The 13,852-nt window shown below is 38.6% G+C and overlaps 1 protein-coding gene and 2 pseudogenes across 1 annotated transcript; 1 reads left to right on the top strand and 2 right to left on the bottom strand.

Annotated features, from left to right (window-relative positions):
• LOC133737432 (glutamate receptor 2.2-like) overlaps positions 1 to 13,852 on the top strand; it is a 65,802-nt pseudogene that overhangs the window by 33,574 nt on the left and 18,376 nt on the right.
• Positions 4,654 to 6,614, bottom strand: LOC133735632 (transcription factor MYC4-like; the record flags this gene model as incomplete). Its single annotated transcript, XM_062163027.1, has 2 exons — positions 4,654 to 4,691; positions 6,044 to 6,614. Coding segments are annotated over 2 exons (609 nt in total), but the record flags the coding sequence as incomplete, so codon positions are not given.
• LOC133735641 (uncharacterized) lies at positions 8,103 to 8,737 on the bottom strand (annotated as a pseudogene).

A 13,852-nucleotide genomic window follows, 5' to 3' on the forward strand; every position in this document is an offset into this window, starting at 1 on the left:
CAAGTCTATAGGTTTTGGTTTTGTTTACTTGTCCTAGCTCTTCTCTGTTTGGGTTGTTTTAGTTATTAATTTGACTTGCACTTAATTATGTCTCTTGGATTTTGTTTGTTATTATATTTTGCGAACTAGGAACTAGTCATGTCGGGCAGAGGCCAACATGGACTACAAGAAGGTTTTGGTGGCCCTAATGCTATGCAAGATTTCTTTGAGATGATGACTACTAGGGGAAACTACATGCAACAAGGTGCTGGAGGAGTGAACAAAGTGGTTGAGCACTTTAGAAAAAATAATCCACCTGCTTTTGATGGACACGGAGACGCACTTGCTACTGAAGAATGGGTTAATGAGTTGGATAGCATCTTCAGGCTTATGGAATGTATTGATGCGCATAAAGTTACTTGCGCAATTTACATGCTGAAGAAGGATGCTAGGCATTGGTGGGATACTATGCGTAGAGCCCACAACATTGATGTGAATCCAGTTAGTTGGACAAGATTTAAGGAGTTATTTTATGATAAGTATTTCCCTGAGCCATTGAGAGCAGACAAGGAATCTAAGTTTCTGTTGTTGAAAATGGAATCAATGCCTTACCCAGAGTATGAGAGGAAGTTTGAGTCACTATCAAGGTTTCCTCCACATTTTGTGGATACTGAGGAGCGCAAAGCAAGGAGATTTGTGCAAGGTCTTAGGTCGGATATCAGGAGAGCTGTGGAGGTCCTTGATTTGCGTACATACGCAGAAGTGGTAAGGAGCTCAAATTGTGGCTAAGCATGATGTGCCAGTGGTAACTAGAGAGATAATTGACAAAGATAAGGGTTCAATACAAAAGAGACCATGTGAAAGTGGTAGCCAAGTAGTGGTCCAAAATCAGGTTGGAGGAAATAAGAGGCCTAGAACGGGTGACATAAGTAGGAGTACCTCGCAAACTTGTCAGACTTGTGGGAAGAAGCATGTTGGGTTATGCCATAGAAACACTGGTGCTTGCTTTAGGAAGGGTTTTTGCACTATCAATTGTCAGACTTCATACAAAACTACCCTGACACTAAGAATGGTCAGGAGGATACTCACACCAATAACAAGACTTCAGGAAGAGTTTTTGCACTATCAAGGAATGAGGCTAAAGCATTGCCATCTGAGGTGGCAGGTATCATTTCCATCTCCGAACATCCTACTCTTACTCTATTTGATATAGGATCTACTCATTCTTTTGTCCTCCTTTTGTTTGTTACTAAGCTCAAATTGAAACCTTTAGACTTAGATTGTGAAATTTGTATGACTATTCCTTCGCGGGGAAGTTATTTGAAAGTAGAATGCTTAGTTCTTGTAAGTTTTCAATCGAGAGTAGACAATTTAAGTAATGCTTGGTGACTACTCTAGTTCTAGTTCTTCCTTAAAACTCTTGCAATTATGACACTAGATAATATATGTTGATGCATCTCATAAAGGAGATGGTTGTGTGCTCTTGCACGAGGACAAGGTGAGAAATATGGAATTTTCACGAACCACAAACGTCTTAAGTTTTTCTTCACTCAGAATAAGGTGAACAAGAGACAAAGGGTGTTGGCTATAGCTGGGAAAGGAATACAAAATGTACGTCAAATTTCGAGGACGAAATTTTTTTTAAGGGGGGGAGACTGTGATATCCACCAATTTACTTAGTTTGTTTTGTGGCCTTGTTGTTTGCAGACCTTATTTGTTTTGATATTGTGAAATATTTCGTTGTTGGATCATATTATATTTTTATGAGACTTTATTTATTTATTATTATTTTAAGTTTTTATTTTTCAAGTGAACTAAAGTGTACTTCGAAGCTTTTCTTTATTTCAATTCGACTTAATAAAAGTACAGTTTTCACCTCCAAATTTTGGGGCTTGACAGGTCGGTTTTCTCATTTTCTTTGAATTCATGGAGGTTGCTTTTTGGAGTGTATGATATATAAATATAGGTTTATAAAAAATTAGTATCTTTAAATAATTATTTGTAAATAAAGCCCGCAAGGCCCGACCCGAAAAAAACCCGCAAGGCCTGGCCCAAAAAAAGCCCGCGATGCCCGCTTCATATGGACGAGCTTGGATCTTGCAATTTACAATAAAGCTCGGCCTAGCTTGGCCCGGCCAGCTCTAAGCCCGCTAGGCCCGACCCGGCCCGTTGACGAGGCCGAAGATAACTGAAATCAACTTCTAGAAACTCGAAACAATACTAGTTTTGCCTCACTAGTCAAATATGGGGAAAACAAGGAAAGAAAAATCCACCATATTATAAACAGCCACAAAGGTTCGAGTAACAGCCTCCCAGGCTAATCTACAATTAATACAAGATGTTGGTAATCAGAAAAAATTAATTCACAGGATATACAAAGATATGAAAATAGGATAAACAAATCCTACAATACGGAAGAAGTGGTGATAACTATGACTCAACTCCAAGTAGGCCCGATCTAAACTAGTTTAGTCTGCAAACTGGACATTTGAAAACGTTGGTCCTAGAGAAAAGTATTAGAGAAAAACATTAGGATGAGTGGACAAAAATAATAATCTTAAAACCACGCTGCAAATCAAATTAATGAAACCAGTTGAGAAAACTGAAAACAACTTTTAGAAACCATAAACAATATTAGTTTTGCCTCATTGGTCAAATATGGGAAAATGGAGAATGAAAAATTATCAAACTATAAACAGCCACAAAGGCTCGAGTAACATCCTCCCAAGCAAATCAAATACTCCTAATACTCTCATATCGTCACGCCACCAAGACGGAGCGAATACTAGGCTTTCATAGTTCCACCACAAAATTGGTTATCACATCACTATGAAGACTGAACATATGATAAGGGAAAGCAAAAGCATGCAAATCAGGATAACTATATCATAACCGATGTATGGTTATTTAAAAGAAAATCTATGGAAATCATCAGAAACATACTTTCCCAAAATCTCACATAACAAATCATGAAATCAATGAAACCACAATCATAAATTCTCAAATCCGCAACACAAGAACAATTCCGACAACAATAAAGAAATTCAATAAGCATAATCAAAATCAACCAAGGTAAATGTCGGAAATCATGATTGAACTCTTAACAAATATTCATTAAAAATCAATTTATAGGTGCGGAGAAAAATATATAAACACCAATCAAGAAATCAAACTCAAGTATGAAATTCACCAAAATAGTTTCAACCAAAATTCGCTACTCAAATATGTGAATGAGACATAATACAAACATTTAAGAGAAAAAGGAATTGCATGCGTTTAATTTACATAAACGTCCACTCATAATATATGGCTAAATGAGCCAGGCATAGAGCTGCTCATCGAGCGATGACTCAGTATGTTGTCCTGTACAAAACGTTAACTCGTAAAGAATAAATTGAAGGTTTCAAAGTTAAATACAACTACAAAATGAAACCCTAAAACCCCTCATAAAAATAATTCGTCAAAGATCCGAAATCACATTAGAATTGACTCAAACTTCAAGGGTTATGTCAACCTAATTATCCTAACGTCACTTAAGAAAAAACGAAAAGTATCCAACGATTGGATTTTCTAGAATCGTAACACGAAAATCCAAAATACAAAATTTCCGATCGATTAGCCGATGCTCACCAAATTCAACATAAATCAAATCCATAAATTTCTAACGCCAAGCTCTACTGGACTAGCCAAAACAGAAGGCCAGAATCGGCTGCACACACTCCCACACGTCAACAGAAGTGGCTGCACGTGATTCCCATTCGCCGCCATTTCAACCCCCACACGCCACGTGAGCTGCACACAGCCCCCACATGCCACCAAAAGTGGCTGCACATGGACCCCACGTACTGCCATCCCAACCGTTGAATCGGGTAGCAAGACCTATCCCAAATGAATCTTTACAACAAACCTAACACTTTCTTCAACAATAACATCTATAATAATGAGTGGATAAACCAGATTTTACCTCGAACACTCCGGAAAACCTAAATTTCAATTTCTCGATTTGTCCTCCTCACACCAATTCGATTAACGAGACTTGTACAGTTAGAAAGAAGGCACCGAGGGCTTTCAAACTCGGGTGGTGGTGCAGTTTGAGGTAGTGGGAAAAGTCAGGTCAAGGGCGCAGCCTGCAAAAATATTTTTTGCTTAGATGAGCGACTGTTGGAAGAAAGGATGGCCGAAAATCGAACGAACATGGAGAGGCGCACCGAATAGTGCTGGGCTGGTACAACAACCAAGGGTGATCGGATGGCGGACAACCCGTCTAGTTGTGGGTTCGAGTCGAGTTAGAAATCTAGGTTGCGTCGAGAGAAAACAGAATAAGGATTTAGGGTCTTTGGGTGACAATGAAAATTTACTTGGGTAAAAATTGCTATTTATAGTAGCTTTTTAGACCATAACTTTTGCATACAAACTTTAATTTTTAGAGTGTCGCATGCCGACGAACTCAATTTAAAGTCTTCTGCAACTTTTGTAAATGAAGTTATAGATGAATGTAAAAAAAAAAAAAAATCAACTTTCAGGCTCCTAAAAATATCGAAACGAAGATAAAAGTAAGAAAAATTGTCGTTTACCGTCCAAATGATTAGTAAACCGATAAATTTAGGTATAGGGTGTAACATTTTTCAACACTCGTGCCACACCTAACCAAAATAAATCAAAAGGGCTGAGCTTTCACTCAGTCAGGCTAAACCTTTTTAGATTGCTCTTACCTAAATAACAAACAAGTTTCAAATAATAAATTGAAATACAGTGCATAATGTGATGCTAGCTCATCACTCAGCCATCAATACAAAATACCTGGAAAACTTTTTCCTTTTAAACCAAGTACATACTGATGCCCTAAACCCACTATGTCAATACAGACCCGCTCCATAGAGTCATATATTACATAATTTTGTGAATTAAATTACCACAACAAAATAGAATAATGTAAATGCTCCTCAGAGCTTACTACACAACGAAAGTCTTATCAATGGTAAAGTCACAAAAATGGCTTCCTATCGTAAAGCTGCAAAGACACTACCTCAATTTCAGCCACGATTATCCTGACCTGCAGGATTAAACCCTACACCATTGAATAGTGCACCGGGTTGCCACACAACAAACCCCGTAAGATTATGAAAGCTTGTATGAGTAACTCAAAACAACCACTAAACAACTCACACTAAAAATAGGGAAACAACTCACACTTCGATTCCTTACGAACACGTAATAAAGGAAAGCAACTCACTCTTTGATTCCTTTCAAAACGTAAAAAAATAAAGCAACTCACTCCTTGATTTCAATCAACATGAAATAAAGAAAGCAACTCACATCTTGATTTCTCCTAAATCGTAAATAAGGAAAGCAACTCACTCCTTGATTCCTTAAAACACATACTCATGAGTTGAGGTGGCAAACGGGCCGGCCCGGCCAGATCCGGCCCATTTTAAGCGGGCCTAGTCGTGCTTCGGCCGGCCCATTTATTATCGTGCAGGGCTCATGCCGGCCCATTTACTTAAATATTAAGCCCGGTCCGGCCCATGGCCCGAGCCCATATCGTGTCGGGCCATGCTCGTGCCGGGCCACTAAACGGGCCGTGCTCGTGCCTACCCACTATAAAGCACGATTTTAAAATCTTAATTTGAATAAATAAAAAATAATTTTATTTAATTATTTAGAAAATTCAAATAAATTAAGTTCTACAATGTTTTTCTCAATCTTAGCTTTTTAAGATTAGTTTTCTAATAATTTTTTATATTCCACTACAAGAAAGAAATAAAGAAAGAAAAAAATAATTCAAAATATATTGCTTTTAGTATAGGGAAAATTTCGCAAACAGTACACCAAGTAAAGGCCACTAAAATTCTTATACACAAAGTTTCAAACCAAACATTTCGGTACACGAAATCTGAAACTCGACCCACTATCAGTACACGACGTCAATTTTTGACACCAAAATATCCATTATGCCCTCAATTCTTTTTTTTTTTAATAATCCTTTTTTTTCTATTATTATTTTTTTCCTTCGTTTTTATCTCTTTCTTCTTCCTTCTTCCGGGCTCACTCCCTCGCTTCCAACGCCGCCCTTGCGAGGTGAGCTTCTCCCGCCGCTGCCACTCCGCCTCCACGTGGTTGAGCGGCGTGTCTCGGCCCAGCCCGGGTTTCCGGCCCCGTTTCTTCGGCGCTCTTTTCATCTGGCAGTCGGAATCTGCGAAGTCCGGGTTTGGGATCGGAGCTCCGTTCTTCTTCTTACTAGAACCAAAAACATGTTTCTTGTCGTCATTGTATGAGCTGTGATCCTCTTCCTGCACGCCGGCAATGATGCCGATGTCAAAAATGGAGAAGTTCCGGTTGATGAACTCGAGCGGTCTTGTTTCCAGGTCGGGCTGATCCGACCCGAACAACGACTTGGCTTGCTGGATCAACCCCCAGTTCTCTCTGATCAAACCGGAGGAACCCATTTCAAGAACACCGTCGGAAGTTGGGATGCAGATCAAGGTCTCGATCCTGTGGATTTGGGCCTCTTTGGCTCTCTCGCAGTTGTTGAACTGAAGCTCGTGGGCCCCGCTTAGCCAGATTGAGATCCCGGAGCCGAAGGCCTTGTCGGGAACAGAGCCGTCCCCGACGGCGAAAGATCGAGTGAGGGAGTGAGCCCGGAAGAAGGAAGAAGAAAGAGATAAAAACGAAGGAAAAAAAAAAACATAAAAAAAAATTATTTAAAAAAAAAAGAACTGAGGGCATAATGGACATTTTGGTGTCAAAAATTGACGTCGTGTACTGATAGTGGGTCGAGTTTCAAATTTCGTGTACCGAAATGTTTGGTTTGAAACTTTGTGTATAAGAATTATTAGTGGCTTTTACTTGGTGTACTGTTTGCGAAATTTTCCCTTTAGTATATTATTGTGAGATTAATCTTTATTAATATAATGAAGATTTAGTATCATATTATTCTTTCCTTCATTCTATAGTTGTATTATTATGAGATTAGTCTTTATTAATGTTTTATTTCACTATTTTGATAACATAAAAGAAATAGCATTGGTGGAATTGTCATGAGATTTTAAATAAAAAAGTCTAATATTCAAATCTCATCATTGTGGTTTTTTAATATTTTTGAAAACAAAATGAAATTTTGTGTTTGTAACGAGCCGGCCCACAATATGTCGTACTCGGGCGCTGGGCCCATTACGGGTTCGGGCCGGGCCGGGCCAATGGGCAAATATTCCTAGGCCTAACCCGACCCGTTATTCTAACGTGCTCGGGCCGTGCCCAGCCGCTTTTAAGCGTGTCGGGCCCGTGCCGTGCTCGTGCTTAGCGGCTCCATAAGATACACTGGCAGACAGACTAGAGATCTAACTGAAATCGTAACTACTCGTCCGGCCAAAGACGTGATTACTCGATATACTACCTAAGGTCACCATCTGACCTTAATTCCTCGGACCTCTCAGTTCCTCGGAATAAAACATTAAAGAAGTCGCACAGGACTCAAAATGTTACACAAATCTCAATGCTTTTCAAACAATAGAAACAAATCATTTCCCCAACATTTGTTTTCCGAAAAGCCACAACACAAAACAATAAAAGAGCACAATCGTGCATATTGTTTTCCTCAATCAACAAAACTACCCATAAATATACATGTCATGTAAATATATATATATATGTAGTCATTTACTCAGGAATGCCTACTAATATCAACTATAGTTTGCAGTTAAATAAAGAGCTAAAATCATTTTGCTACTCTTAACTTTATACCTAAAATCATTTGTGGCTCTAAACTTTTAATATGATCGCTTATGCCCTTGTTCTACCCAATCTAATTGATTATAGCCAATCCTTAACTAATCCATCAATTTTTCGAACAGTACCTGAACTAAAGGTCACTGTGAATTAACGTTCCTCACTTTACACTAATTACACTTTGGTACCTGGACTATAAATCCCGACCCACTTTTGGTACACGCCGTCAATAACTCTGTTAGTTGGCATGCCACCTGCCATATTTTCAAGGGTAAAATTGTCTCTTCACTATCCACCTTTAGAAAATCAATTTTTTTTTTAATAAAAAGAAAAAGAAAATTGGTGGTGCACAAATCGGTTGTTCCACCGCACAAATCAAACCTCCGTCGGCGGCGTCTTCAGCACAAGCAGCTCCATCTTATCGTCCCCCAAATCGTGGATATTATTTTCACAAATTTGGTAGCTGGGTACTTTGTTGCCAAATCTTCGAGACACTGCATCAACAATCCACATTCTGCAATTCCTTCTTTGTAGAGAATCACCACCACCCAAACGTCAGGTGGAGCTTGAGAAACCTCACGCACAAAATCTGATCCCGAAATTGAAACCACCGATCCAAAACTTGCAACCTCAGCCGCTTCTCTCAATTCAAACAGCCTCTTCCTCCTGTATTCCTCGAGGAAGAGATTGTCGTCAAGATCGGGATCGTCTTCGAGATCGTCGAGGTCTTGTTGGGTCTTGTCATCGGTCCAAGAATTGTCTTTAGGAAGAGAGGCTTCGTCGTCGGCCGGAGTGAAGGGAGGAGGCTTAAACGCTGGTTTCTTGGCAGAAGATTGCCAAGCTTTGCCTGATTATCGTTCCACTGGGTGGAGGCTCCGCCCAAGACCTTGTAGATATAGTGATAGTCCCCCATCCTCGAAGATACAACAAGATATTCGAGGGTGTCTGTGTCCATAATAAATCAAGCTCTGCAAGCCTCTTTTCTCTCCTTTTCCGTTTTGGGAGACCATATCAGAACTGCTATGAACTATGAAGCACAAGGTAGTAAGAACTGCTACCAAGATCGGATTTTTTTTTTTCCAGTTTTTCATATTGGGTGTATATTTTTTTGTTGGGTTTCTCTTAGTTTTTTTTGCTTAAATTTCTGGGTTTTGGAGCTCAGAGTGGTATGAAGTTGTTTGACATTTTGGGTCTGAATGGTTTTAGTTTAATCTTCGCAGAATGTGAATTTTGTTTTTCTTACTGTGTTTTTACTTTTTAGTTTTGGAAGAGTGGTTTGTGTTTTGGTGAATGTGTTATGGTGTTTTGAATTGGAAGTGTATTATGTGATGGTTGGTGAGAAATATATCAAATCCACATTATGTATTTCTGGGTTCTTTGTTCAGCTCAAGTTTGGTTCTTTGTTCAACTCAAGTTCTTTGGCTTGATTATTTTATGGAGATTTGTTTTCCCGGTTGCTGGTGAGAGAGAGAGAGAGAGAGAGAGAGAGAGAGAGACAGAATATACCAAACTACCTTTGAAAAATGAAAAATGACATAAGGTTAACGGTGTTATTGACGGCGTGTACCAAAAGTGGATTGAGATTTATAGTCCAGGTACCAAAGTGTAATTAGTGTAAAGTGAGGAACGTTAATTCACAGTGACCTTTAGTTCAGGTATTGTTCGAAAAATTCTCCCTTTCAAACAATAGAAACAAATCATTTCCCCAACATTTGTTTTCCGAAAAGCCACAACACAAAACAATAAAAGAGCACAATCGTGCATATTGTTTTCCTCAATCAACAAAACTACCCATAAATATACATGTCATGTAAATATATATATACGTAGTCATTTACTCAGGAATGCCTACTAATATCAACTATAGTTTGCAGTTAAATAAAGAGCTAAAATCATTTTGCTACTCTTAACTTTATACCTAAAATCATTTGTGCCTCTAAACTTTTAATATGATCGCTTGTGCCCGTGTTCTACCCAATCTAATTGATTATAGCCAATCCTTAACTAATCCATCAATTTCTTCACAGTGTTGCCCACTCAAACTAGATTTTGGCCTTCAAACACCATTTACATGTCCAAAGCTAAAAACTGACCCTAAGTAGACTCTCATCATCACCAATTTATGAAGAAATTAATGGATTAGTTAAGGATTGACTATAATCAATCACATTGGATAGTACAAGGGCACAAGCGATCATATTAGAAGTTTAGGGGCACATATGATTTTAGGTGTAAAGTTCAGGGTGGTAAAATGATTTTAGCTCTTAAATAAATAACTCCCAAAACGATAAAGGTAATTCAGTTCGTAAATGAACATTGTGAGATTACTCACCTCAAAATTCATGCTGCGTCTTCTATACAGAACAAAGCAGCACAACCACAAAATATCCATCCAAGAATACTTCGTCAAGTACCTAATCACATACGGTCTCAACTTAGTAACGAATCACAAGCGATTTAAATCCGCAAACCCCGTTTTGAACTAAAATCCCCAAAAGTGACGCCAATCGAGGCGAAACCACATCCGAGACCACCCAAAGTCTCCGGAATACTTCTACAATCGATATGTCAAAACCACAAGTCGATCGAATGCTCGAATCCTCACGGATCGAATAATCGAACGGTCCGAAACCGTAAAAATCATAACATATTCATATGATCTCCAAAAATTTTGTATTATATATCAAAACTCTCGTATTGACGAGTAGATGATAAATAACATAAGAAACAGTCCCTTACATGGCCAGAACGCCGCCAAAGTGCCGCCACAGGCGGTGGCACAACCACCACGATCACCGCTAGCCAAAACTTAAAACCATCTTAATCCAACCGTCCAAAATGTCAAGAACACCAAATAGAACAACTTTAATACCTGGGGTTTGAACAAACTCAGCCTAGATCGGCCATAATCAAGCTCACAAGCCGAGGATCACTGTTCACCTCGTGTTGAACGTAAATCGCTCCAAACAACCACCAAGGATCGACAGGGGAGGCTCCAACGAACTCAAGAAGCCAAGTTTGAGCCATTGTCGTCGCCGGAACTGAGATTTCCGACCGGGTCCGACTGCACCCAAAGTCACCGCCTTGCAGCGCCGCTCACGGTGCAAATCATCGCTAGAGGATTCCATAGGGAGGAGCGCACGGTGGAGGCAAAAAAGTCTGTCCAAAATTTCCACGCCGGAGGTCGCCGGAGATCAGAGAAAAATCCGGGTCGGATCAACGGGTTCGGGTCGGGTCGCGAGCCTGAGGAAAGAGAACTGAGCGTTTGAAAATTTTCTGAAAAGGGAAGTTTCCAAAATGAAAATAATAAATTTCTGAAAATGGAAATTTCTATTTATAGTGATTTTCCAAAAATATCTGAAACTTCCAAAGGCCTTAACTTTCGCATAAAAGCTCCGATTTTTACATGTCACATGTCCACGAACTCGTATTGACGTGCTCTACGACTTTAGTGAAGGAAGTTTTCAGAGAATCTCAACATACAAAAAGTCAACCTTTGTACCCCCCCCCCCCCCCTAAAACCACACTTTTCAAATAATTAGTCGTCCGAAACAATTCCACTTCACATACGACATACGAATAAAGCATAATAACAATAATTCGTACAACTAGTCCATTATTAATTACTAAAATTAAATAACAAAAAATCCAGATCATCACAGGCCGGGCCCAAGCCCAGCCCAATAATTAAAAGTGATTGTGAAGTTTGGAAGGTTGCTAAATCAAAAATGGGTGTCCATAGTAATTCGACGGAATTACTATGCGACCTAATTACTAAGGGAATGAGAAAGAATATGTTAAAAGGCATGATAATTGGACTAATTGAGGAATTGGTCACAAATGGTCAAACATTGGTCAAACCAGGAAAGGTTTATTGGACGACTAGATAATTGTCAAGACTTTAAATATTTGCTCGGTGGATTATTAACGATTATTATGTCAGACATGGCTCGTAGTACTCGAACTACATGAAAGATAAGCATTGGAATTCAGGTTGGGGACTCGAGACTCATTCTTGGTTAGTAAACTTGTGTTTTCGATTTATGTGCGATGCATGATGAAAATGCTACTCAATTAAAGTTTTAAGTGTTTTAAAGTTAACGTGCACATGAGACCTATTGTTGGCTTGAAAGCGAAGGGTAGCACTGACTTCCTTGGGTTTGATCCCCTTAACATCCGGATGGTTAGCTACACCAGTCGGACGGTGCTTCGATTGCAATGATGACCATATTCTGTTTGTAGCTAGGTAGCTATTATTCAATAGCTAGGATGGACGCTCTCGCTACGCTTACCAGGTTTAAAAAATCTATATGTGGTAAGATCGTTTAGTGGGTTTATGGGAGCGGTCATCAAGTAATATGTGGCGCCGTGTTTATTTGAGTTTCATGCATCAGTTTTCGAATCGAAAAATGTTTTAAAAGTCTGTCATTCTTTAAATCAGTTGTTTTAAGTACGTTTTCATACTGGCGCGCCCCTAAAGTTAAAAGTTTTCAAACCTAACCAGGGTGAAGCCCTTATTGAGCAGCGAGGACAAAAGCTCATCCTCTACAATAGTGTAGATGCAGGTACTGTGCACTGGTAACGGGATTGCAGTGGACTGAGCTGGGTGTGCTTAAATGAGTTCGATAAACCGTCGTAGGAGAACCAGGTTCTGAATTCATGCTGACCTCTATTCTTGAAATTCGCGGAACATGAACGTTTCTTTGTTTCATGTTGATCATTGTTTCCAAGTTCATTATCTCTTAACTAGTCAAAATGATGAATTCTAGATGAATCATGTGAATTTAACAATTCGAAAGGGTTTTTCACCATAAAAGTATTTCTAAGTTTCTGCTGTGCCTTTACGAAAAGTCTTCTTAACAAAATACCTTGCGGTTCTCTAGAGTGTAAATCGAGCACTTGGTTTATATTTTAGAGACTCACAGCACTGTGACGTGCTCAAATTAGTGAGGTGCAATTTGGGTCATTACATTAACATTTATTAGAAATTGTTCCCCTATAGCGTACTTGGAAATCCAAGCTTTGACTTCAATGATGTTGAACGGTAATATCACCCTAATGTATTCTAGATAGCTAACATCTAGTAACTAAGTCACTCGTAAATATTCATAACCTTATCTTGAAATCACTTCCTAGTCACCTAGTTAGTATTCGACAAACCATAGTGTTCCGAACGAAGATTCAAATCAATATTTACCAAAGACGATTGAGCTATACAATATCACAATTGCATCCACTCACCACAAAGTATCGTACTTTGAGAATGGATCTTTCCTTTACATTTAGGATTGCTAGTAAACATCGAAGCACGCCAAATCGACTATGATTTTCTAATAATTCTTCATTAATAGTTCAGATATAGGTTATTCGTCTCATTAGGTGCAAGTCTTCAAAATTATCAAGGACATCCAAAAAAAAATTTTTGTACCTACTCTTCAAGTAATTAGTCACCATACGCATGATCGACTAGATAGAGAATTCGTCCTACTCTAATTCAATGTGTATCCAGAGAAATCCAATACAACCAAAAAATCTTACACATTTGCCAGATTTCCTTGGATTTTACCTTCAAGTCTTGATGATATTATATTGCAAATGTGATATTACATAGCAAATGTCATGCCAAGGCATCCAACTCCACATTTTCAGTCAATTTGCTACAAGTTTTATTTTAGCGAATTTGCTACCTTATATTTTTTAAATTAGCCAATTTGTTTGCTACCATTCCGTCAAATTTGTTACTCTAGGGCTCTAGACTTTCAAACTTAGCTAATTTGTATTCCTAAATTTTCAAAATTACCAATTTGCCACCCTAAGTTTTCAAAATTAAACAATGTTGGGAAGAAATTGACCAATTAAGACAAGTTACTTTGGTATGTAGAAGACTAGAAGGGTAATAATTGATTAATTTTAAAAACTTAAAGTAGCAAATTGCTTGAAAAAAAAAAAACTTAGATAACAAATTGGGGCTACCATAAAATCTAGGGTAGCAATTTTTTGGCTATTAGGCTTTTTTTTGTTTGCACTATATCAGTTTTCATCCTAGCTATATGTTGAAGAATGTTGACATTTAGTGTGCCTTGTCAAACTAGGATTAGTTCTATAGTTGTAATAGGAGAGATTTTTTTACTCCGAGTTAAAATAGGAA

This window comes from Rosa rugosa, chromosome 3 (genome assembly GCF_958449725.1).
Source record: "Rosa rugosa chromosome 3, drRosRugo1.1, whole genome shotgun sequence".
Lineage (NCBI taxonomy): Eukaryota > Viridiplantae > Streptophyta > Magnoliopsida > Rosales > Rosaceae > Rosa > Rosa rugosa.